At 37.7% G+C, this 26,019-nt stretch overlaps 2 protein-coding genes across 5 annotated transcripts in view; one reads left to right on the top strand and one right to left on the bottom strand.

Annotated features, from left to right (window-relative positions):
* pdia5 (protein disulfide isomerase family A, member 5) overlaps positions 1 to 16,789 on the bottom strand; it is a 91,039-nt gene extending 74,250 nt beyond the window's left edge. The window contains exon 1 of the mRNA XM_053495929.1: positions 16,784 to 16,789. Coding sequence (XP_053351904.1) covers positions 16,784 to 16,786 — 3 coding nt within the window. The 5' untranslated portion in view covers positions 16,787 to 16,789. The remainder of the gene's footprint in view (positions 1 to 16,783) is intronic.
* sema5ba (sema domain, seven thrombospondin repeats (type 1 and type 1-like), transmembrane domain (TM) and short cytoplasmic domain, (semaphorin) 5Ba) overlaps positions 1 to 26,019 on the top strand; it is a 102,486-nt gene that overhangs the window by 19,731 nt on the left and 56,736 nt on the right. For 3 of the 4 annotated variants that reach the window (XM_053495927.1, XM_053495926.1, XM_053495924.1), the window contains exon 2: positions 3,667 to 3,743. The gene's annotated coding sequence lies outside the window, so the exon portion shown is untranslated. Of the gene's footprint in view, positions 1 to 3,666; positions 3,748 to 26,019 lie in introns of all 4 variants that reach the window. The other variant, XM_053495925.1, reaches the window with a different exon arrangement.

The following is a 26,019-nucleotide window of genomic DNA, read 5'->3' as shown; positions in this document are numbered from 1 at the left end:
AAATACTGACCTGTGCCTTTAATTTATCTGCATAATCTCTTATCTACTTTAAAGCCTTATAAATCGTCTTCAGACTAGTCATTGTGAATGAAGCATGATGAGATATGTCACAATTATCCTGAAACCAATTTAAATGAATAAACAGGTTTTTTTTTTAGAAGTCTTTTTAACAAAGCTGTACTTTAATTAATCTTACCATTTATACAATGTCAACAAACCTGGGGAATTTTAAGTCAAGCTGCTCACTCAGCCGGGCATCATTTGTTTTCTTTGTTCTTCGAGTTCACTGGAATTAAAATTTACTTAAAATCATTAATTACAACCAAGTGCATCAAGAGAGAAGGCATGTCCTCAGCCTTTGTGATTTGTCTGACCACTCGTAATTACTTATTGGACCGGCACTTAATCCCAAAAGTTTAATTCAGTTTCATTAGTGTGATTTTCAGGATTCCTAACACAAGACTACTTAAGATGGTGATTTTTTTTTTCATGAAGTGTGCTGAGAGGACTATTGATTGTGATAAGTTATAGGGAGTGAGCAGGAGTAAGCGCACATTTGATCACGTGTATCAGCAGAATTTAGAAAATCTTCAAACCTGAATCGGTTTAGGAAAGCATCAATTCATAATTCACAGCCGGTAGACTGTAAAATTTGTATAGAATTAAACATTGATTGAATTTGAAATGTTTACTGCCTAGCCAATGACAAGACAAATTACCTCATTATCATTCAATGTATCTGGAGCTGCCTTTTCTTTTTAACTGTATTGCTGGTCCTCTTCAGTTCATTATGTAGCACACTACACTACCTTTAGAATAACACCACTGAGTTTTGCTTTATTGCACATTAATGAGAGATCTTAATCATCAAAAATCATCTTAATTAATAAGAGTTTAAAACACACTTGTGGTGTGAGGATGAACCACTTTGTTATTCCACCACTGCGCGAAATCTAAATTGGTTTTAAAGAAGAGCCCTCACATGCAGTTTGATGGAAACTTCTTTTGAGAGAAAGAACAGTAGCTGGTACTTATGAAAATGTCAGTGTGTTTGACAGGACAAGACTGATTTGTGCCTCCATTCTTTTCACATCCATTCCAGATCTGAGCGTTATTATGTCCACTGTGGGAGGCATAATTACTGCAACTTTGTGCATTTTGGCTTGTAGTTACACTGGGGATGGTACTGAGGCCATCACAGCAGGTGGTCTGCTTACTTTACAGAGAGTTTTCTCAGCCTTTCACTTTCTGTCAATTCTATTGTTCCTGCAAGTCCAAGGTCCTGCCGCCTAACTAGCAGGAACGGGAATGGAAACCCACAAACTCCTGTATAGCTGACAGCTTTCGCTGTGTGCTCTCTTTTTTTTCAACTGCTCTTAAAAGAAGTTTCACTTAGCGTTAAACTTTGCCGCAGTGGCTTCTTATCCACTGGGGGAACATATAATGCATTTTGAATCCATTTTAGAATTTGCATGTAGGTTTTTTTTGGTTTGTTTGTTTTTTGTTTCCCCTTAAACTTCAAGTAAGATGCAAAACTATGGTCTAATTTCTTAATAACTGAGTTACCACGGCTGGTGTATTGTTAACTAGCTACAATGATGCCTCGAGCGATACAAATTAAAACCTGGAGATCAAACCGAGGCCTCATCCCACGCTGACTATAGCATTCTGAATATTTAGCTGGCTAACAGACTTCTTTAATGTTGGGCCCCAGGGATCTTGTTGAAGCCTGTTAGTAAATGTTTATCCCACAGTGAACACCTGGCTGGTTGGAGAACCTGCCTGCAGAGCACAGCTTCCCCTGTAGCAGCATGATGGGAAGTGAGCTGTACAAACACTACTATAGCATTTCAGCTTCACAGTATGTTCAGGGACATGTGGCAAGCCCATTTCTCATTTAAACAGCAATCGCTGATTAAACTTTACAGATGGGCGTATGCAGGGAAGGGTGTGACTTTGCATGAATGCTTCTACCTCTAAATCTGTCTTACCACGAAATTGTTTTTGCTTCTTCTGGGTATGCCATAGTTGTGGCTGCTTTTGAAAATGCCTGTAAGATTTTCTAATGTTTTAATGATTTAATGATGGGATATTTATATAACATAAAGTTCCTATCAGTATAAAATGGAAAAAAAGCTACTACTACTGAGTGCTTGGACTTTAGTAATTAAAATATAGGCTGGTATTAACTTTCTGTCCAACTTTTGCTTTTAAATGCCTGAGTTCTACTTGCTTTGCCATGGTAGATGGTGCTAGCTAGGATGCTGTGACCTTTTTAAAGTGGTGACTCACAGACGTTGTTAATGGATTTATTGAACGTGTACTTGGCACTCCAGCCAGTCAGATCATCAGAGCAGGGGTTCCTTCAAGAGCCTCATTATTTACTCCTTAATTACTCTGGCCTGGTCTCTATGCTGGCTTTACACTGCACCACACAGCATAAACCAGCTGAGTCCTCAGGGACATGGCAAGCTTCTGGAGGAAAAGCTTTGTCTTGTGCCTAAGCTTAATTAAGTCCTGCACTACAGGCCACTGCCCTTATAGGTTTAGAGGCTTGTTGTGTAAACTAAGGGGCACGAAAGATAAAGTGCATTTAAGCCCTGAAAACACTGCAATGATAACCCTGATTTTATGCACAGAGATGCAAATCTATCAATTCAATGTAGAAGTGATAGATAGTAGATAATTAAATGACAATATATATGCTTGAATCAGATTTGTGGTAAATTTATTTCTGTTAATAATACCAATTTTCTTTACTACGCCAAGCTTAACGTTTGAACTATTCCGATAAGTTTTAATGTTATAACATTTGGAAATACTTAGGATATAATTTCCACCCTAGTATTTAAATTTAGCAGAAGTGGTAAATGATTCAAACAAAGCAAAAAAAAAAAAAAAACCTGTTTGGCAGTTTACAATAATTTTTGAATGTATCAAAAGTTAAAATACCATACAATAAAATAATGTAATACAATAATATTTAAACCATTAGACATTGCAGTTTATGAATGTTGAAAATCATGAAACAGCATTACTATAGAGGGACATTGATGCTGACATGGGATCCAACACTTCTTTTTTTTTTATTCCTTATATGAAAGTACTTAATAAAGCCAAGTCTTATCTCATTTCATTTAATTGTTTGGCAAAAAAAAAAAAAGAAAATGTGAGAAAAAAAGAGAACAGGCTAATTAAACAGGTCATGTAGCAACATCAGGAACAATAATTGTGGGTTGTCATAGAAACACAGATCTACGCTTTTGATTTTTCTGGCTATTTATATTTGGCACAATGGCCTCTATTCTACACATCCAGTTTTTTTTCCATGAAAGTTTGGTCAAGCAGATCCTATACCCATTGTTTTCCTCTTCTGTTACACACAATGTCAGTCAAGTGCACTTCCTAAAACTAATGCTTTCTTTGACTGATACGTTATGAGGGGAGGAGTCATTGTCCTATTGTTTAGTGACTATCCACTACCCCCCTTTCAGCAGCCCCCCCCTCCCCCTTCAGCACCTTTTCTTCATCACTCCACAAGTCTCCTTCTTTTCTCCATTAAGAATGTACTGGTTTGGTTTATGAGAGTAGAGCAACTCAGCTTCTGTTGTTTAAAAATCCACTCTGTAATGGTTTCTTTCATGAACTTTTTTTTTCTTGTTCCAGGGTTTACAAAAGGATTACCTTCTGTTTCTGCCAACCCTGTACCTCAAGAATGATGTCCTCGTGATGCCCTTGTGGAAGTAGGTCTCTGTTCATTTCACTTCTTTTTCTTCTTCTTCTTCTTCTTCTTCTTATTCATTTTGGATTTTACCCTGAAGTGGGTGGGTTATGGTGTAGTTCGAGTGTTTAATATTATTTGTTTCTGAATAGTTGGACTTGTTTTAGTAAATGTAAACAAACTTATAGCCTTAATTTGCATAAACAGTAACCAAGTGTGGTTACTAATGAACCGATCTAATTTTATGTATAAATTACAAGTGTTAATGCATTTTTCAAGTGCAACACTTTCAACTTAAACTTACTCAATTTTATGTTTGTCCTGATGCATATACAGTGTCTAGTTCAAGCAGGTACTGTACACTTTAATGCTTTCCAATAAGCCTAACATTAAGCGTAAGGTTTAGAACCCATTTTTGTTCATTCTGAACACTGTATTAGGTTGCATCTCTAATGTAATTGATCTATCTATCTATCTGTCTGTCTGTCTGTCTCTCTGTCTGTATGTATGTATGTATGTATGTATATGTGTATGTGTAAGCATTTTCACATTTTCTGCAGTCTTGTCGATAGGGCAACCTTATTACCTTCTGCACTTCTGTAGTCAGCAGTCAGGCCTTTAAAGTTCGCAAGCCTTCCTATTGAGGGGTCAAAGACTAAAAAGACAAAAAGAGAACCAGGGAGACCTGCTCAGTGAGAGGCTGCAAGAAAATATTTTCCACCTTCTTTTAGTCTGCTCACCTTTAAATCTCTTTCCCCTTACTGGTCTGTATCTCTATCTCTGTAGAAAGTCAGCCAGGCTTTGTAAAATCCCTCTATTCTGTGTTTGGGCACATTGTCTTAACCTGGCACAAATCCTCATTTGCACCTAAATGTGTGTGACTGTAAGATGTGTTTTTGTTACCAGAATTTTTTAGCCACTTTCATGGTACTTTTTCAGGTACATATCCAATATGAGGTTTCATGGTCAGCTACTTTTTTGCATTGCACTTCACTGTGCATGTACATATAGCTGCTTGTACCTCTCCTGCACCCACACATCTCCCGGGCAGAGAAGTGCCAGTAATAGCTACAGAAACAGCAACGGCAAACCACAAAAATGCAGGCTGTGCTACTTTTTTGCTTTTTTACATTTTATTACAACTTCGCTGATGGAGGATCTTGTGAATTTGACAGTTTTTGCTATTTGTGACATGTGGATCATGCTTGGGACAGTATTAAGGTGGGAAGTTTGGGTGTGTTTAGTAGTGCATCTGAAGAAAAAAAACAGTTTTAGTGCTTAAAATTTGAATGTAGACAAAAAGAACATTTTCAAAGGAGTATTTCAGCAGGAATAAAGTTAATAACATGGAGAAACAGCCCGGGGCATCAATTGCTCACCAACATTCACCACCATTCCCATTAAACACACACGCACACATACTCACTCACACACAGCAGCTATTTTTGAGAGCATGTTATGTTATGTTTAATTAGTTGTTTGTTGGCTTATCAAACTCAACCATTAATGTGTAACACTTTAACAAAGTTATGCTGATTTTCCTTCTCTAAAATGTCAACATCATTGTTTATAAAGTTCCACCATGATATAATATCTAGAACTGCACTTGGTTTCCCAGCAGAGCGAAGGTTTTAGTGGAGCAGTATACTCTGAGGTACATGAATCATCTGGGGACATGAGATAACAAATTACAGAGGAGCTGGAGTTCCTGCACTCACTCTAAATTTCATTGTATACTGTGACGGACAAACTGGGCCTCTAACCTCCTTAACGTACAGTCTCCCTGAACCCTTCCTCTCATCATATTCTATTAGAGCTTTTTCCAAAAACCTAATCTGTGACCTAAATGTTCCCCAAATGAATCATCTTTGCCGAAGAGAAGTAGAAGCTGCCTTCTGTTTATTTTTCCTAGTGTCTTCATCCCTGTGTAATAGGTCCAAGAGACTGCTATGTTGTTTTCCTTTTCCCATCCCGTTGTTTGCAGATATTGGACTTGGGATAACAGTGATCCGGAAGAAAACAAATCCTTTTAAAATATGAATAGAGTGAGACCTAGAATGGGACTCCTCCTCTATAAGGCTGCTCAAAGTCTCCATTTCCCTCCCAGGCAAATTAAAGGCATTCCATTATCCCTGGCAAATTACCACGCAGCCTTTATGGTCTGGCCATGGCACATTAGAGTGCCTTAAGACGTGGCCTAGCTGTGCCCATTCAGCCAACAATGAGAGGGTCCGCTGGCAGATCTTTGGCCGGTCACACAGAGGAGCTATTCACACCAGGCTGCATGAAGGGGGCCATACGGCAAAAAAGCCTGCCACAGCTGAGCCAAGACACATTCTCAGCCTCGTTTTTGGTGCATGAACAAACATATCTCTTTAGAAGACGTTTCATCACACAGCTTTCCAAAAAACCCAGGTTCAGTGGTGAATTTTTACTGATGTATTACTACAGATCATTTTCATCTTCCAGAGTCAGAAAGGTGGTACTGTCTGCTATGGTGCTCCTCTAGTGTGGGTTAGAAGGACACGTTAAGGTTGCGCTATGTCACAGAGCGATCCAATTACATCTAGGAAAAAAGAGCCTCAGAAGAGTGCATGTGCCATTGTACTTGTTATCTTTTCTTATTGTATAGTGCATGCTTATATCAACCTCATTGGTTTAATGACTCAGTTTTACTGTGTAATCTCAACAATCTTTATGTGTTAAGCACCATTTCATGGACACTTTACAATTTTGACCTTTTATTTGTCTCTATCATGCATAGGAATTATCTTTACACGTTTAAGATGCAGTCCGAAAATCAAAATAGTACTGCAGACAAGGGTCAAAACAGGATGGGGCATGAGATATCAAAGCCAGAGTATTATCCAAAGGGTATTCAGTAAAAGGACCGAATGCAAAGGGCCTAGAGACCTTAAGGATAAACAAAGCTCAGGAGGACAACATTGGGATGATTTCACAGTGGTGTGCAATTTGTGAGTTTATATACTGTGAAACAATTATTTCACGGTATTACACGGGCAAAAATGGTATAAGACATTTTAGTCAGCCAGCCTGCAATTCCCGAAGAACCCTAATTAATTTTTTGTAGTCAAATCTGCAGTAAAGTAATCTGCTCAGATTTTTTAGCTCAGTTAATTTCAGTTTTATTTGTATAGCACTTTAAACCATAGGCAGTCGTTCAAAGCAGCTCTAAAGAAATCTGGTGGAGAGTTAGACCCTTATTAATGATTATCAATGATTAATGACAGTTGCAAGGAAACTCTCTGAGATTACCTGTGGAGAAAACCTTGAGAATAACCAGGCTCAAAAGGGAACTTGTCCTCTTCTGGGTTATACAGAAAAGTGTGATTATACTATAATTGCATTCTACATGTATAGAATAGTTAAACCCAGCATGGCGGTATAGTGGTTAGTACTGTATCCTTGCACCTTCACAGTTGAGGGTTCAATTCCAGCCTTTGGTCTGTGTGTGTGTGGAGTTTGCATGTTCTCCATGTTCTTGAGAGCTTCCTCCATGTGTGCTCCGGTTTCCTCCCACAGTCCCCAGACATGCAGAGTAGTCTAAGGGACATTACCTAATTGCACATAGTGTGAGTGAGTGTACAGTATGTGCTTGTGCCCTGTAATTGTCTGTCATTCCATCCAGAGTGTACCCCACCTAGTGCCCTGAGTCCCCTAAGGTACTGTAGGCTCCAGGCATCCTGTGACCCTTTACAGGATAGCTGGTATAGAGAATGAGTCAGAATAGTTAAAGCAAACAGTACCATGCTAAATGGGTGATTCAGCTGATTGTAACTACTGTAAGTGTCCTGAGATGAGCTCTGAAAAAAAGAAAAGAAAAGAAAACTTTCTGTCACATTCTGAACTCCTTGTGGTGTCATTATAGAGACAGCAGAGTAGGCAGTCAGCAATATAGAGGTTTAATAAGCATGTTTCTTTTTTCCAGCATCATATAGCTTTAGAATCAGTCTTTTGGCTTTGTTTCTCAAGTGCAAATATGTAGTGGGAATAAAAAGTGTCCATGTCAGTGGGTTGTGATTTCACAAAATAGCCATCAAGCTCTAGGGCACAAGTCTTACAGTAGTACCAAGCAAGTATTTCTGTTTTATCAGACTTTATGAGATGAAGGTTCATATATTTTACAGTTTTCCACCTTGTTTAGCTGTACTGCTAATTCTTGCTGACCTGATAATAATTTATCAGCACGGATACAGTATGAAAGACACGCAGCAATGACATGTCCAAGTGATATGTAATAGAAGTTACATTTTAGACCTTTTATGAAATCACACATTTTAACAGGAAGTTTTATTGGCCAGAAATAAAATCTCTTTTAATATGATGTCAATACCATCCCAACTACAACTTTCTGAAACATACAGTGCTTAATATGATACTCCTGGGTTATTAAACTATCTAGAAACTACTGAATCTTCCTATTATCATCAGTACAGTATAGGTGGCTAAAAATCAGCGTCTGCCTCTGTGTTTAATTCCTTTAACTGAAAACAAGCTGTCTACAGCCAATTAAGTCAGCTGATGTCCATTGGAACAGGAGAGGCAGTAAAACGTGAATTAGCTTTTAAACCTTCTCTCTCTCCCTCTCTCCTGTCTGTCTTCCTACCTCTGTATCTCCGTCGTACCTCTCACTAAACCAGCGTGTGGGCAGTGACTAACTGGCTCTCTGTCCTTCCTGCTTTCTCTGTTAATTGAGTTTGCCTATTACTCAGTTTGAAGTACTGAGCCCTGAATAATTTGTGCACATTATTACAGTACTGTAAGCACGCTCGTTAAGACCACAGGAATGCTTTTGTTGGTAATTTTTTCGTCTGGGACACAATATCTATGAACATGTTTGTGTAGGTGTCCATGTGGCCTTTGGTAGACAAAGACTGTGAAATGCTTCCTGAGATTTATGAGAGGGAGGTGTTAAGGAAGGATTGAGCTAGAGACAGGGTGAAGTGATTTGGAGCTTTAGGGGGCGGGGGGTGTTGCGGGGAGTAGATCCTCAGCAGATTCAGTTCAGTGATTCAACGTGAAATGTCAGGGAAGTTAATTCCTGAATATGATTAGAATAAGGTTTTCAACATACGTAGGTATGCTGGAAAATTACGTTTTAGCCACTGACGTACATTTACTGAATACTCAATTAATGTTTGGTATAAAGTTTTTTTTTATTATTATTTTTTTTATATCTGTAAGTCAAACCAAAACAATTAAACTCTAAAAAGCCTTTTAGAGAATATTGGAACTAAACACCTAAATTAAACATAAATTGGATAGAATTCTGTGTTGCTGTTTAATTTTTCAAGAGGAATTAGAGGAACCTGACAGCCCTTTACCTAATTATAGTTGGGTGCTCCTGTACAGAGTACATTTGGGTTTGGAGAGTGGCCAGAGATCTGGGTTCGGTTTCTTATACTGTATAGAGAATTAGGTAACATAACCAAATAAAGCTGCTACAAATGATCTCCAAACTCTTCATTTGAATAATGCAGAAAAAGGGAATTAAAATGACTGAATTTCTATCCTCATTGATTGTCCATTTTAAAACAGTTTCCTTTCAAATGATCTTGTGTGACTCACTGCCTGAAGAATAGTCGCTGATTTCATTTATGAATGGAGTTCAAGGCAAACTGTGACTTTTGATTGTGCAGAATAATAGAACAGTTATGAGAGTAAAATCTCTCTTTATCTCTCTATATAATCCACTGCCACACTAACACACTTCAAGTGTTTCACTAGTGCTTGGATACCATCAAGGTAGAAAGGTTTCTAAGTACGCTGAAGCCATTTAACATGTGGTGTAAGGTCAGAACTGTACAGGGGATGTGGCAATAACTACTAGCTGAGCTCCTGTTATGTGCAAGTGTTTGTGAATGAAGTTAGCGACAAATTATGTGTCGATTTTGCTTGAAATCTTCTGTAAATGTCAATCAGGTTTTATGCCTTTATTCACTGGAAATTTCATCAAGTCCTGTTTTGAATTGAACCTCCTCTCAAATTATATTATCAAAGGCATGGAAATAAAACCGAATGATTTAACATTTTTTACTCATAGGTGAAATTAACTTATTTGGTTCCAAATGGAAAAGCCATTTAGTGAATCCAAAAATCATTATCAAAGTGACCAAAGAGGACTATAACAAATTATATATATTTATATATAATATATTTTTAATTTGCTGGTGATGTTTTTCTCAAGCTGTTTAGCCTGAGGCTCCAGGTAGTAAAGGATATGTCTGCCTCTGTGAAGTGAACCTCATAAATAGTAAAGAAAGAAGTCGTGAAAGATTCAAAAAGGAAGAGGGATCAGGGTGCAGGTTCCTTCTCTGTTCCTCATAGAGGCTTACATAAGGATGTCAAGATCTTAAAGGCATGTATGTATGTACTGTAACTTGAAAAGACTGAATATATTTATGAATCATTTTACCAGCCATTATTGTCAAAGACAAAGAGCACTGAAAGATATAACCATATATTGTACATAATATAACATGCAGTATAAGAAGGTCAGTCTTCAGCCTGCAGCTATGTGTGTATGTTGTTTAAATCTTATAAAGTTCGGCATCACAGACACTTGCCGATTAAACTTTAATTTAGACAGTTGTTCACCTTTCTTCCTTTCTTTATATAGAGACTTTTCCCTTGATGAACATTTGCTCAGTATAATAGCCTGTTAAAGTGAAATACATTTTATTGCTGCCATTGTTATGTTTGCAATATATTCATTTTCATTTCTTGTATAATTAACATTTTATTTGTTATCTGCTGTAAAAAAAAAAAAAAAAAAACAGTTATGGAATGTGTGTATGTGCTCTTTGTTTATTTACCCAATATGTAGAATTCCTCAGCTGCGTGTAAAAGACACATTTGATAAGTTGACGGCCTTACCGTATTTGTCATTTTCAGATAACATTCCATCAAATCCCTAAGGACTGACTGTAATCATCCTTCTCATGGGCAACGATAATAAATTTGCTGTCAAAAAAGTGTAGAAGAGATGAAATTGCCAGCTGCCTAAATTAACTGACCCTGTGTTGTTTACAACAAAAATAACAGCACAACTCTGTGGTTCACTGCAGGCTTACTCATTTTTTATTTATTTTTTGACAATCGCATAAATACTGTCTATATATTTTCCGTGTTATTACTCATGTTTCTTTGAGCATTTTTAATTTGACTGGCTCAGCTCCAGACATCATATAACAGTGTGCCTGTTAAGATTTAATAGCCTCATAAAAACATGCATGTACAAAGCAACTGCCATGAAGCCATATAAGCTGTCCTGGGAAATCCGTATCTCAGGACTCTTCACCCCTGCACATGTAAAATCTTGACCCCGTTTGTAGAACTGCTGAACTTTGCACCGCCTATGCACTAAAAGCCTGTCGGCTTTTCATATACACACTGTACAAGGATTGTTTTAAGGGGTCATGGGTCAGCATTGGATTTTAGGTCAAATGTACAGTACTGTAAACCCTTCACTGTGGGCACTGGCTGGGGCTTTGAATAAACAAGGTGATAAGAACCAGAGGTGAACACACAAGGTGATAAGAACCCTTATATAATTCATGAAATACTTGTGTATCGAGTATCCTTATCTCTCGGTTGTAAATTATGAAATTTTCTGGAATGTACAGGGTCAGGTCCGGTTCAGTTGTTTTAATCAGATCCGTTAATTTAGCCGTCATGCTCCTGCTCGGTGAAGTGTTATGGATAAAGGGACCTTGAGAACATTGAGGTCATTATCCAGTTTGGATTTGTGTGGCAGTGAAGACTGGGATGGTTATTAATGTGCAGAGTATTGTTAATTTTGGGACGGAAAACCCCTGCAGTAATTTGGCGTGATCTATTAGCGTAATAAAAGCAATTATATTTGTTTAAAATGCATGGTACAGTAGTTGTATTACCAAAGCTGACACTTAGCTTGTCTACAGGACAAAAAATGATGATCAAGCCATCTTGTGAATAGTTACCAAAATATAGAAAATGACTCAATTCTTGGATAATAAAACACTGTTTTGTGTTTGTAAGAGTATAAAAATTCTAATATTAGAAATGTTACAGGCGAGGCGAATGTGTGTGGGGCATGGGAGTGTGCTTGTGTGCATGTGTGAGCTTAGGGACATGGATCAATGAACTGGTTCATTGTAGTGAGAAAGAGGGAGAGAGAGAGGGCGAGAGAGGGAGAGGTTGTGTTTAGGCTTCTGATGAGGAAAATGAAAGTGAAGAACACATTGTGAAATGGATGATGTGTTCAAAAAGCCTGCCGTCTCCCTTTTTAAAGAACTAAGGGGTGGGATGAGAGGAGGTAGCGGAGGAGGATAACCAGCAGCCATGCCTGCTTGGCCACCAGCTCTGAAAAGGAGGGAGATCTCGGGAGAAATAGAATGTAAGAACCAAACCTCTTGTGTCCCCATCAGACACTCCTACACAGAAAACCAGCACTGAGGCCACAAGTCGTACTTTTCGAAAAACACACTAATTAGTCCCTCAGCTCAGTTTAAGCACTATAACAAGTTTTGCCAATAGTATATGGTTTGCTTTTTATATTAAAGCATGTGGTATTTAGAAAGTAAGCTGAATGTCAAAGCTTTGCATTAAACCAATAAATTTTAGTTTAACCTACTACAGTTTCACCAAAATAACAGCAGTACAGCCATGTGCTTCCTTTCCATATCACCTTCATTATTGCCATCTTTGTACGTTTAATTGCTAACGCTAAAAGAAGGATTGTGCTGCTGATTAATTAATTATATTGTAAGCGACTCATTTAAGAAGTGCAGAGGCTGCATTGTCTGCTCCTTTCATATCCACAGGTGAGTTTTTTTATTAAAGTTCTGTATCATGTCTCCTGCCAGCACAGTTCAGCTGAGTGATGAATGCGCTCAAGCTAGATTTAATAAGCGCGTCTTGCAGACCGGCCACAGTACTCATCTCTTAGCCTGCTGGAGAACACTGATCAATGTGCCCTGACAAACACACAGCACAACAGCCCAATACCTGCTCATCTTACATCAACAGGCAGGGATATTACGGATACTACTACTACTACTACTAATTATAAAAATAATAATCATAATCATAAAAAGAAAACAATTTGCATGCTATTGGAAAAATAAAACTAACTAAAATAGAAGCTCTCAGGAAAATGTCTTTGTGATTTTGTAATTGTCAACTAAAATTTCAGCATGCTTCAGCTGTATTAATGAAACAGCAAACCTCTTTGCAAGGAGTCAGCCCTCATTGCCTGTCAATTATTCAATACATGCACAGGCAGCTTGTGAAGGGAATAGCTATAAATGAACAGAAAGAGAAGCCCTAGCTTGTCATAAATAGGCTTTCAGCTATGGCACAGTTATCAACATCCCTTATAGAAAAGAAATAGCGTTAGAAAAGAAAGTGAACATTAAACCATTGCTTTTGGTTCCACTGTTTTCCAAATGAGTTCCCTACAAAACACAATCAAAATGAGTGAAATGGAAAAAGCAAAGTGAAAAGGAAAGTGGTCAGAAAGGAAGGTCTGAGGTGTATATCAGTGTGGCTGGAGCACTGGAGAGTCCTAAAAGATTTGAATGGCTTGAATTTTTTTCTGGCAAGCAAAACATGATTTTTAAACTACTCTCAGGATTCTTCTTGGATAAATCAGGTAATGGATTGAAAAAAAAATCTCAGTAGGCAAGGTTAAGGCCATAATGAAATAAAGCAAAACAAAATAAGTTTTAATTAAGGTCTAATTATTCATTTACAGCTTGCTTTTCAGCTTTTCAGTAAATACTACTTCACATTTTTTAATAATCAAGCAAGCTTTAATTGCATTCACTTTTTTCTTTAGTTTCCACTGTTTTCAGTAATAGGTTTCATCTTAAATATGTCTGTTTCTATGTGTTATGATATGGTATGAACTGATATTCCTGGGACAATTTCACTCCACACCATGTGTTATGACTATAAATAGTAGATAGTCAAAATATATATATATATATATATATTATCCATGGGATAAAAATATATAGAAACCTAAATTTCACAAAGACCTAAACCTAAATTTAAACTTGAATTTTTTATTTTTCTATATATATATATATATATATATATATATATATATATATATATATATAATGAACTAGGTAGATAGAAAAATAAAAAATTCAAGTTTAATTTAGGTTTCTATATATTTTTATCCCATGGAATTTAGCTAGAGCTGATATAACTGTATTATATTGTATTCCTTGGATATATCCAATGAAGGTAGGGAATAGAAATAAAATGTACTTTTAAATCTTGTTTTGAACCTCTGCACTGTGCTGATAGTTCTATCAAACAGCATGTCATCAGTCACAAGCATTTCAAGTGTTAAAGATTTCCCACAAATAACTGGATGGAAACATTCTAATCAGCCAGTAAGATAAAAAGAGAAATTTTAAAGTGGCACCAGATCAGGGCAAGGGTCAGCAGGTCGGTTCAGGTCACCCCTCTGGCTTTTCTTAGATTTACACTATTTTGTCTTTACAACTGATCGTATCACTAAATATTCCAAGTCTGGCAGATTTTCAGCACCCGGGCATTCTCAGCTAATCTTCGTCTGAGACATGTGCAGCAGAAGAGATCTTGAATCTGATAGTGTGGCCACGTGCCCCATGTGCTAATTAGAGCTGATTGATGTTGATTGCTGTTTGATCTGCTCCACAGTGCTTTTCCCAGCTCTAGCTCTCTATGGCATGTGACTCTTTTATAATCACTGTAAATACAGAGTACACAATTCTTAAAATACTTTTAATATTGGACAATTTTCTAAATATATTCAGCATGCAGTAGATTTGTAATTCGTAATAATAATCAAATGAGGCTGTAAATAATAATCACATTTATCGAACGATGAGCCGAGGGCCAGCGTGCATTGACTTTTTGTGCTGTTTATCTATTTAAATGCAAAGCACAAATCAGTAAACCTCTTTATCCGGAGTGTATTTTATGGAGTGATGAGAAGGCTGTGACAGAGGGTTTTCACACACACACACACGTCTCCAGGTACCCCCATAAGCCAACGGCAGCAAAAAAAAAAATCCTCCTGAGAGCCTGGAACAGAATAAAGGACCATCCAGCCATTGTCAGTTAGCCTTCAAAGGATCACACACATACTGTCTTATTAAAGACTCAGGACGTGCATGGGATAGTTAAGTGTGCAAACATTTGCTGCGAGTGTGTTTTCCACCTCTGCATAACGAGAGATTCAGCGGATAGACCGTGGCATTCCAGAGAGGCATGGCCATTAGATCCAGGCTGCAGCATGTCTTTATAGCATTTTGTCACATCTATTAGCCTGTAGGTCACTCTCTCTTGTGGTGACCTGCGGAGAAAGCACATTTTGTATTCATGTATGCAGTTTGGAGCCTCAGGCTAGTTAGCCTAAAATTCCAGAAGTGCAACCCTTAAATTCCTGCAGAGATTTGAGCTCAGTTGTTTAAAGAACTTTGATGCTTTGGGTATTCACTGCAATGTGTCACTTGTCGTTTTTTTTTTTTTTTCATTTTCCAAACACCCCAAAAATGAAGGGTAGCTATTCTATGGTGTATGTGCATGTGCACTGGAATGGACGTGACAGCATTCCTGATTCAATCTATCGTGTGTCCTTATTTTGTGTCTGTGTCAGGTTGACAGAGGGCCTCCTAATTGTGTGGACCTTTATGTGCCCCACACTGATGAGATCATACTCACTGTTGTCTGTGACTAGCAGCCATCTCGCCTGCTTCAAGTAATTACTCACAAGGATAGGCGCAGAACACACTCCTATCCTTACATATGTCTCTGTGCCTGTTTTTGAAATCGTTTTTTTTTTTCATCCAATCAGTATGGGTTTTTATGTCTTTACAAAAATAAAATCTCTTCAAGACATGACTAATTTGCCCATCAATTAAACTGTGTTGTAAAACCATGCATGGTGTTGATTTTGTGCCTACTTAGTTAATTAGTACAGTGCTCAATGTGCTGTCTTTAAGAGAGAAACTAATTGAGTATGTTGTCTTCCTTGATGGAATAGTTTCTTGTTTTGCTGTATTGAATTAAACTGGGCGGCAGCTTGAAGCTTAAAAGAAAACTCCACCCAGAAACATGAAAATGTTTATAAATCCAGTATAGAAATAGGCGAGACAGCATACATTGTTACAGAGTACAGAATTACAAGTTACTGAGACGACAAGCACAATGATGTTGACAGCACCATTTTTATTGCGCCAACTTGAGCATCAAAGTTTAAGAACCTTACCTGTTTGAGCAGGTGTTAAGGGTAAAATTTAGCTTTTATGTTTTTATTTTTTATTTTTCTTGCATCAAATTTTTTACTCAACTTAAAAGGTCCACATATAATCTGTCTTTGTTTAGAGTGCTATACTGAGACGTCTGAATACCTCTTATCCTAATTCTGGACCTGTTCACAACAGGGACTCCTCGCTGCACCCCCAGGCATCTATGCGTAAAAAGGCCGTTCTTTGTCATCCAGACGATTTGTGCTGTTTATCAAAGCTTCCTGGCTTTCATACCGATGCTCGTTGCTATATATTAAAGTAAGACCTGACAAGGTGAAGACAGAGAGCTTGTCAGGGCACCCTGATGATTTTAGCAATAAGTCAACACGGGACATGATATACAGAGCTAAATAGAAAGCGGTAGAAACCGCTTTACCTTGATATGTAATATGACTCCTTGTCAAGTACAGAAACTAGACGGTGAGTCACCTCAGGTCATTTGAGTCTGATGTGTACTTTATACCAGCTGGACAGAGTGCTGCTGGTTACTGGATAGTGGCGGAGGTGGCCAATCTAAGTGGATATGATGGTATCTGACACCAGCTTGGATTGGATGACGTCCTCTGCCTCAACCTGCTTTCACACTCAACCCGTTACTCAGATTCAGACTGACCACCCATACATCACACGAGGCAGAGCTGGGCACAGAGAGCAATCTAATATATATGTCTCTTTTTGTCTGCCCATGGTTTGACACAAGAATGGATGGCCTTTGGTTGATGAATGCCCAGAAGAGTAGCCCATTTAGAACCATACATAAGAAGTGACATTTTAATTCCACACCCTTTTTACAACCTTTGCTGCGTTTTGTAGCTGTCATTTGCTCTGTCTAGTCGTGTAGAAAGACACTAGGTGTGTTCGAGTACTTAAAAATATTTTAATGCAGTACAAGTGGATTACGGTGGCCGGTTACGGTTGCCAAACAAATTAATAAAATCAAAAGCAACATAACAAATTCAAAAACAAAATAACAATTTTTGAATTTGGTATTTTGTTATTTTGTTTTTGCTCTTCTTGGCCATTGTAGGATCTTTAAATAGTCCAAGTCAAAATCTGTAAGGTGACAAAGATTTATAAGTTATATTCCTTTGAATTCACGTGAAGAGGGAAAAAAGAACATATGTTACAACATTGAGATCATCTTTTAATATACTTCATATTTTATATAATATTTATTAATTTGTTTTACTTACTAACAGCATATTCATTATCAAGTGAAGTATCAAAAAGTGTTTTATGAAGAGTCCACTTGTATAAAATTAAATGCTCTTCCACTCAAGTGCTAGTTGTCCGTTTGACAGTTATGAAGGATTACCTCATTACATATTTACTTATTTTTCAAGCCTATATGCAAGATAGTTTTAAAACCTTGTTAAGGTATTATCTCAAGGTACACATTATGGCCAAATGTTTGTGGACATCAGAGCAATCACAACCATATGTTTTTATTCAACACTGTAGATTTAGCACCCATTTGTTGTTAAAATAGCTTTTACAACATTTTAACAAGTTGATATGTTTTTATAGTACAGTATTATATTATCTTACATATTACGAAAAATAAAACTGCATTTACATTTTTTTAAGATACAACTGAGATGAAGGTATTGTATGGGCTCTAGCTCAAAGACCCTTTGAGTCCTTTGGCAGTGCTGGGATTTAAAAACATGATTTTCTGATTTTTGCACTAAAATCTCAACCTCTCAGCCACTATAACTAGTGCAATTAAATTCAATAAAAGCCTTTGGTAAAGTTAATTGTAAAAAAAACTAAAAGTTAATGGTAAAAGTGATTGAATCAGTGCATGTTAGTTGTTGTGCTGTAATAGTTCCTCAATGGTTAAGGTTTTGATTCATATTGTAGACCAGAAGGTCATGTGTTTAAATTTCAGCAGTTCCACACTGTCATGCTTGAACAAGAAAAAATATCCAAGTTGTACCCTGTATTTACAAAATTTTGTGATATTTCATGCAATGTTAGTATATTACAGCACTCACTATAAATGTTTTACACTTATTTACTGTAAATGTGAAAGTTATTTACTCATCTCCCAGGTTGCTAGTAAAGTATTTTATGCACAAAGGATAAGTCCATTAACATCAGTAAATGGAAAATGTAATACATACGAAACATTCTTTACATTTGTGTGCTTCCTACTTAGTTACAGTTGTCACGGTTCTAAATTCTCCAGCATTGCTTTATAACATGTATAAAATACAGTTATGGATGTGTTATAAAGGCTCTTTAAATTATACAATTATTCAGTATTACAGTATATAATTCAGTAAATGTTCTAAGAATATACTTGTGCATCAGAACTCATTTCAAAGAATGAACCTCGTTCTTTGGGCATAATTAGGTTAATTATAGTAATGTCAAGAATAAAAAACAACAGTACGTGTTATATGGAAATAATGTATGAGAGAGAGGTCTGAGTTATTTTCCTCTAACACCAACCCTGCTGTGTATTAATAATGGCTTCAGTGTTGTAAAATGGCCACAGAAGAAGTTCCTTTAATCACTTATTTTATAGCATCTATAGACAGTTATTTTCTCACCTGCCTTTCTTGTTAAAAGGAGAAAAAAAGCAATTTGTCACCTTATGAGAAAAGCAAAGTCCGTTGTCCTAAAGATTCTTTCTCTCTAATTACAACTTACAGTACAGGTTCACATCTGACTACTTTCATAAATGTCCTTTCATGATAGAAATCTTGAAATTATTAAACATTTTATGTGTGAATTATGAGACTATTATTTATACTTTTATATAACATACTTATAATATACCTATAAGGAATAAAAAAATCTTTCTTCAGCTTGTTAGAAGAGCCTTTACGTATTCTTACCTGTCTGATGAACATCACTCACCTTCAACTTCACAAGCTCTTGCGGACACCGATTGTGATTGTAGTGAATGAGCCCGAAATTTAAGAGCAGTATTAAAAAGAAATGCACAATGAACCCACCAGTAATATTTTTATTTGTAGACAGATCAGAGTGGATGCGTGTTTAGTAAATTATGCCTCAAGCGGCATTCAGTGAGTCATTACTCCATACTAATATAGCATCTGGCAAATCATCATACCCACAAGTTTTGCTAAATTACTCTAATAACCCAGTCACCATCATAGCCTGTGAGCCTCCTGTGGACACTGTCAATTACAAATGGAGGGAAGGATCAATAGTTCGCATTTGGTGGTGAATGTTATAGTCTTACATACAATTATAATCGTTCCACGTTGTTTATTAGGTTTGTAGTGGGTTGAAGAGCTCAATTTTAAGAAGCACTCATGTGGCAAACTGTGTATGGACGTTCACGAACCTTAAAAGTGAACTAACTGGGTTCATCGCTTCAGCGGGCTCAGCTGCTGGAGATGATTACCCCTCGGGCTGCAGGACTACAAGCTTTCCAAACACTTTTGCTCTGGTCATACATTGCATTATGTATAAATGCCTTTTTGCTGTGAAAGTGTGTCTGTATCGTTTCATGTCTGCATTCTAGTTGGTTCAATCACGCCAAAATGCACGTACCCACAAAAATTCTTCTCAGAATATTGATCGTCAGAACACTCATATAGATCTCCTTATAGTTACTGAGAGAGAAACATAACATCATGATGAGGTATGCCAGGGGTAGCTCAGTGGATAAGGCAATGGACTACGGTTCGTAAGATCCCAGGTTCAAACCCCACAACCACCAAGTTGCCACTGTTGGGCCCTTGAGCAAGGCCCTTAACCCTCAACTGCTCAGATGTATAATGAGATAAAAATGTAAGTCGCTCTGGATAAGAGCGTCTGCCAAATGCCTAAATGTAACTTCTTTTGTGCGCTGATGTGACCTCTTTTTGTTGTTTGTTCACATGGTTATGCAGAAAATGCTAGCAAAAAATCGCTGTAATCACTCTTTGCTTTACACCCATGCGTCCAGGAGCTCAGGGAATCATGCAAATGGGTTTACACACTCTAACATTAAGGCTTTGGCCTTAGCGTTTGTGCTGGAATTGTGAGATAAGTGTGAAATCACATCATTACAGGCGCCAACCTGCCCTGCAGGCATGAAAATGCTCACGGCCACAAGTGGCACTATGATACGTTATCGCATACATTCCTGGACATAGCTGGATTCCATGCCTATCAGCCACGGGTGATAATCTCTTGTGTGTCTCTGAGGTCTAGTAGCATATTCCTGAGAACAGTCCTTTCAGTGATTTAGTGGATTCACCCATGCGTGAGATGAGCAAGTCAATACCGTGATTTCCATGACCCTCCCCTCAACCCCTTCCCCAAAGAGCCCTTTATATCGTTCTTTTCTTTCCCACTCCCAGTTCTGTGAATTTCCAAAAGGCACATATACACCCTGTCCCCATCCCCCTGGTTTCAGGAACCCCATTGTCTCTCGATGTCCCTTTAAGGAGCTGAAGGCTGTAAAGAGATTTGATGTGGCCCTGTGTTTGAGGGGAATTATGTCACCCTGGCTGACCTCACCTTAGGTCAGGGGCACAAAGTAAAATGGTGAAGCAGTGAAAGAGTAGAGGCCTTTAAAAAAAAAATTCTGTGTATGTTTTGGCGTTATTTGTGATTGCCTTTGGGAGAATGATACATCCGAGATCAATAGGGTTTAGATGGCTGACTACTACATGCCCAATGTGGGGTTCATTAATGATTTTTAAGCAACCCATTGTGCCCTGTATGGAGGGTCTTGCACTTGTACGCTTTTTTACAGGCCATAGATCAAAGAGGAACTGGACTCTATTTTAACTTTAACACATCTCCTGTTATACTGAACTTTCAGTCTCACACAGTATAATGTAGCTCAAACCCTGCTATCCTTTTTCACCAAAATGAGGATGGGTTCCCTGTTGAGTCTGGTTCCTCTTAAGTTTTCTTCCTATAACCATCTCAGGGAGTTTTACCTTGCCACTGTCGCCATCGTCCACAGCTTGCTCATCAGGGACAGTCTTATCATTTTGATTCACACATATTCACATCTTATACAAATTTAAATAATTCTTCTCATTGTGTAAAGCTGCTTTGCAACAAGGACAATCGTTTAAAGCGCTATACAAATTCAATTCAATTAAAGATGTTTTATATAAAATGACTTAATATCTTACATAAGTTGTAAGAAATAAGAATTCCTCAAAGCTTCTTTGGGTTTCAGTTAATTAAGAGAATTTCTAAGAATGCTTAAAGCTATTAAAAACAAAGTTTCTGCTGTAATGCTTTACATAAAACTTTTAAATGTTCATCTAGGGAAACAGACTCGAACTTCTTTAAGGATGCTAGGTGGAACATTTATAAGACTGTTCGACATACTTTGTATTATAACTAGAGTTCACCTTTGCATTTAGTACGTGTTTGTCAGACAGAACCATTCCTTAAGGGTTCATTTCAGAAGAGAGTTCATCCAGAACATGGGTTACTGTGCTGAAACAGCCCAAATTGTTTCCACATGAACAGCAGAATATTGCAGTAAAAAGAAGCAGGGGGTGTGAAGTTAAATAATTTCCAAAAACCTTTAGTCGCTCAACTGAAGGTCATTTGATTTGCACATCTTCTTTTTTATGTTTAATTCAATTAAGGAACAGGTGTTTCTTACTTTTCCCGCAAATGAGAGCTGGCGAAGTGTGGTGAGTGCTCCGAGAGGGGCTCTGTGATGTGGCGTGTCGGTATTCCCTCGGTGAAGGTGCAAGGTTATCTCTGCAGAAAGCTCCGTCGAAATGACTGATGGATGAATTTTGATACTTATACTGTTTTATAAGGACTTAATCATGCTTCTGGATATACAATTCTAGACCTTAAGAAAATCATCAGAGATAATCAACTTCGCTTAGCGTTCCAGAACTCTCCGAAGAGAATGTTTCCTTGGACTGAATTTCACATATTACAAGTTTCATTTTGATGAGTTTTTTTCCTCCTCCTCCATCTATAGGACCAAAAATATCCACTTGTCTGCCTCTCTAATATGAAATAGGTTGTGTCTGTGGGCAGCAATTTTCCCTATTGTGACCGTCAGAAATTTAATCAGTCTTTTAATTGATTCAGATGAGATTCGGCTGAGAAAGTTTGAGCTGTAATTAAATCTGGTCTCTTGAGTTGACTAAAGAAGTGCTTTCAGTTCGAATGAGGTGCAGTGTTTGCTTTAGTACGGTTTACAGAGTAGATGGTACTGAAGCTTTATGACTCATAGCAAACAAAAACAGGGCATCTGCCCATGGAATGTGGTGTACACCTGTCATATGTCAGTGAGTCTATATTCCACCAAGCGATTTTTCACTTTACCAAATTGTTCAATTACCCAATGACAGATAATGTATTCATTTTATTTTGCCGCACCACCATCTATTACTTTTTCATTTAGAAGACAGACCCTTCTGATTGCTGCTATATTTGAAAAATGGTGAAAGTTTGCTTTTAATAAATTTACTTTACAAGGCTGAGATGGTACCATATAGAAGGCCAAGGTTCCAATCAGGCGTCCTTAATCTAAGAAGAAAAAAGACAGCAATACTTAAATAAACTTTATGTTGCCATCTTCTTTTAAATTATATTGAACATGAGACAAGTAGTTAGTGTGTACAAATGCTAAGCCTAAAATACATACTAACAAAAGCTGATTAGATGCTTAGACTGATTAGACTATTAGATTTAAATCTTTTTAAATGAACAGAGACACAGATAAATCTTACCGTTAGCAAGTCTGTCTCTTTTTTCTATACTTAATTTTTTGAAGACATCTTAATGTCAAAAGCAGTACAGGAAAATGGTTTAAAAAATCATCACACTGTAAAATGATCTGCACCGCCCATGCCCCTACATCGGTTGCTGACTGAAGATGTTCTGTTCATTAAGTGAGATAGCCACCACACTGTGGCTGCACTCTTTAGCCTTTCTTAGCTGGCCTCTTAGAGCTCACCACACTGAGAAAACACTGATCTGTTCCATTTCTCATTTGTCCAAAAAAACAATAATGACTTGGACGTTAATGGCTCTTGTTGCTGTGGCAACACGCAGGACTTTGCCAGAAACAAGCCTGGGACCACTTGCCCACCAGACAGACGATTTCTCCTCTGATCCTGAAGTTGTTGAGAGAGAGACCCTGATTGCCTGGTCATTAACGTAATCCAGGAGCAGCTCTAAATCTACAGTAAGTGCACACTGGCCCTGGATAATCGTCAGTTCTCTCTGTCTGGCTGTATCTCCACTTGCTCGGCCACCATAGTCCTGGTGGCTCCTTTGTTCCCCATTCTTCTAGATAAACTTCATTTCAATAAGTTAAGCCAGAAAGTGCCACTCCACCTAGCCAGCTTTTAAGAGGGCACTTTTGAGGCACACAGCATTTAGCATTGAGGTTTCCAGACTCACTGCTCATACGCACAGCCCTAGGGAGGAATGTTACCAGCTGTTCAGGAGCTTAATTTGCAAGTTTGTGTGTTGTTGGGGGGTATGCACACATCTGTGTATAGCCTTTGGAGTTTTTCTCTCTGGAAGTTGAGACTAATGAACCCACAGCAGTAGATTTACTGTTGTGGAAAAACTAAGTCGAAATTTCTGTGCTAGTGTTGAGGTGTGTGCACATGTGGGTGTAAGTATTTATTTATTATATGTTTACCTGAGCCAAGTTTTCGCTCTGAGCAGCTGGCACTCCTTTACTTGGCTAGCTCGTTCCAGCTTTGACTACAATAGAGGAATCATCTGAGGATCCATATCATCCTCTCAATGTGTGCAGTATCTGATTTTCGTCCATTGTGCCATGCCCTTGCTCTTTTAGTACCAGTCTCCTTTGTAGATTCTAATCTGAAGATTTGATTTGAGCTGTGTTAAAAAAATAATAATAATCATAAAAAATGTTGACTGCAGTGCCCTGGTCTCATTTGCCTGAGTAGTTACCAGCTGTTGTGTGAAATTGATTGGGGGTATAATGCTTGATTTTGTAATTAATGGAGCCACTAATTTCCTATCGATTTCTCCATTAAAGTAAAAAAGACAGATGCATTCAGATACTTTTTAGCGTGTTCTGTCGTTGTCTTTAAAATAAGTCTGGATAATAATGCTCAATATTATCATTTGACTCATCATGAACCATAGACCAGACCTGTAATTCGAATAGAAAATACTGTACCGATATTTTGCAGGTTTGATCATCTGCATTGTACACATGCTGTATTAGTCTTGTATAAATGTCAGCTTAGTATCAATAGACTCCATAGAAGAGTGCATGATGATGTTCCTGAAAGGGGGCCATTTGAAAATTAAGTGTATGTAGAGAGAGAAATGTGTTCTTAGCTCCCATAATAGCCCACATATGGAAAGCCTGAGGGTTAATTTTATCCTCAGTGTCTTTAGCCCATAGTTTTATTCAGGCATGATTATTGTTCCCATTAAGGCCTATCTGCTGTGACACATGGAGAGCAGAGCACTTAGCACTTGGCAGTTCTTTACTTTCTGTGTGGAGATTGACAGGCAGCTTCCTTCTGAGTGAGCTGCTAACTGCAATGGCATAATGTGGCTGCAGTAGAAATGCAGGAGTGTTGAATAAAGATGGGGATGTCATGCCTTGCCTTGCATCTAATAAGATCAGCCCTGATATTAAAACTCCTTCACATCAAAGTGCATCCTATACACACAGCACCTCTGGTCTTTAAGGACTTTTAAATATCAATTTATATAAAGAACTTTAAAGCTAAGATATCATGTTATGTCATGAGCTGTTTAACACTCGTTCCTCCTACCCAAGCAGTTTTTTTTATCTGTACTGAAAACGTTTATTTAAAGGTGTAAGATATGCTTTTTCTGCCATGTGTTTAGGTTTTTGTGTGGAAAAAACTGTTGACTAAGGGTCTCCAGTAAAGTCTTCCTGAAGTTATATATTTGAGAGCAATAATAATTCATCAGCTTTTCTACGTGCAAAGAGCTTTGCTGCATGGGCTGTTGGAGAAGATGTGGTGGAAGCATTCCAGCTTCGCTTGGCTTGCATTACCCAATTACCCAGTATTTATTGAGCGTTAAATTAAGTATTTCTGCTATTGCACATTTTATTCCATTATTAAAAGGTCAGAGTCTGGTTTTAATGATATGGCTGATCAGTGTATCAATATAGCAGTATAACAGTACGAAGTCATGGTTCGGTACACACCTCTGTTTTGAGGACACAGTTTGGTGCGTTTTCAGAACAGTGAGGTGAAAAAAAGGCATGATTTAAAAAAATATATATGAATTACACTTTTAGGTATATAAACCTGCACAAACATGTAAATAGCAGAAAACTGGCCATAGTTTCCTGAACACTCAAAATAACTCAGACCTTTTTCTAGATAATTTATTGATTACATTGTTTAAGAATAGTAACAGCACTGTCTATATCAAATAGACCAAACAATGGTTCTTTTAAATAAGGCTCATTTAAAGGATATTTTTAAATAACATTATTAACACTTTTTGCTTCTAGTGATAGTACAATTACTATTTTCACACAACTCCATGAACAGTTTATTTACAACAGGGTAAACGGAAAGCATGAAATAAAATACCTTAACAACAGACATCATCTTAGGGTATAACTCCCAAATTATGATTTTATGACACAGACATATTCATTTATTCATTTATCTTCTATATCACTAATCCTATACAGGGTTATGTAATCTAGGCCTTAGAGCCTATTCCAGGAAACTTTGGGCACAAGGCGGGGTACACTCTGGACAGGGTGCCAATCAATTGCAGGGCATGCACACACAAACACACGCACACGCACGCACGCACACACAAACACACGCACACGCACGCACGCACACACACACACACACACACACACACACACACACACACACACACACACACACACACTATGGGCAATAAGCAAACTCCACTTAATCTGTATGTCTGTGGACTGTGGAAGGAAACCGAACTACCTGGAGGAAACCCAACAATCATAGGAAGAACATGCAACCGCCACACACTCAGACCTCGAGGTGCAAATTAAGCCCT

The sequence above is a fragment of the Clarias gariepinus genome, chromosome 5 (assembly GCF_024256425.1).
Source record: "Clarias gariepinus isolate MV-2021 ecotype Netherlands chromosome 5, CGAR_prim_01v2, whole genome shotgun sequence".
Lineage (NCBI taxonomy): Eukaryota > Metazoa > Chordata > Actinopteri > Siluriformes > Clariidae > Clarias > Clarias gariepinus.
This window is presented reverse-complemented; position numbering and strand designations above follow the sequence as displayed.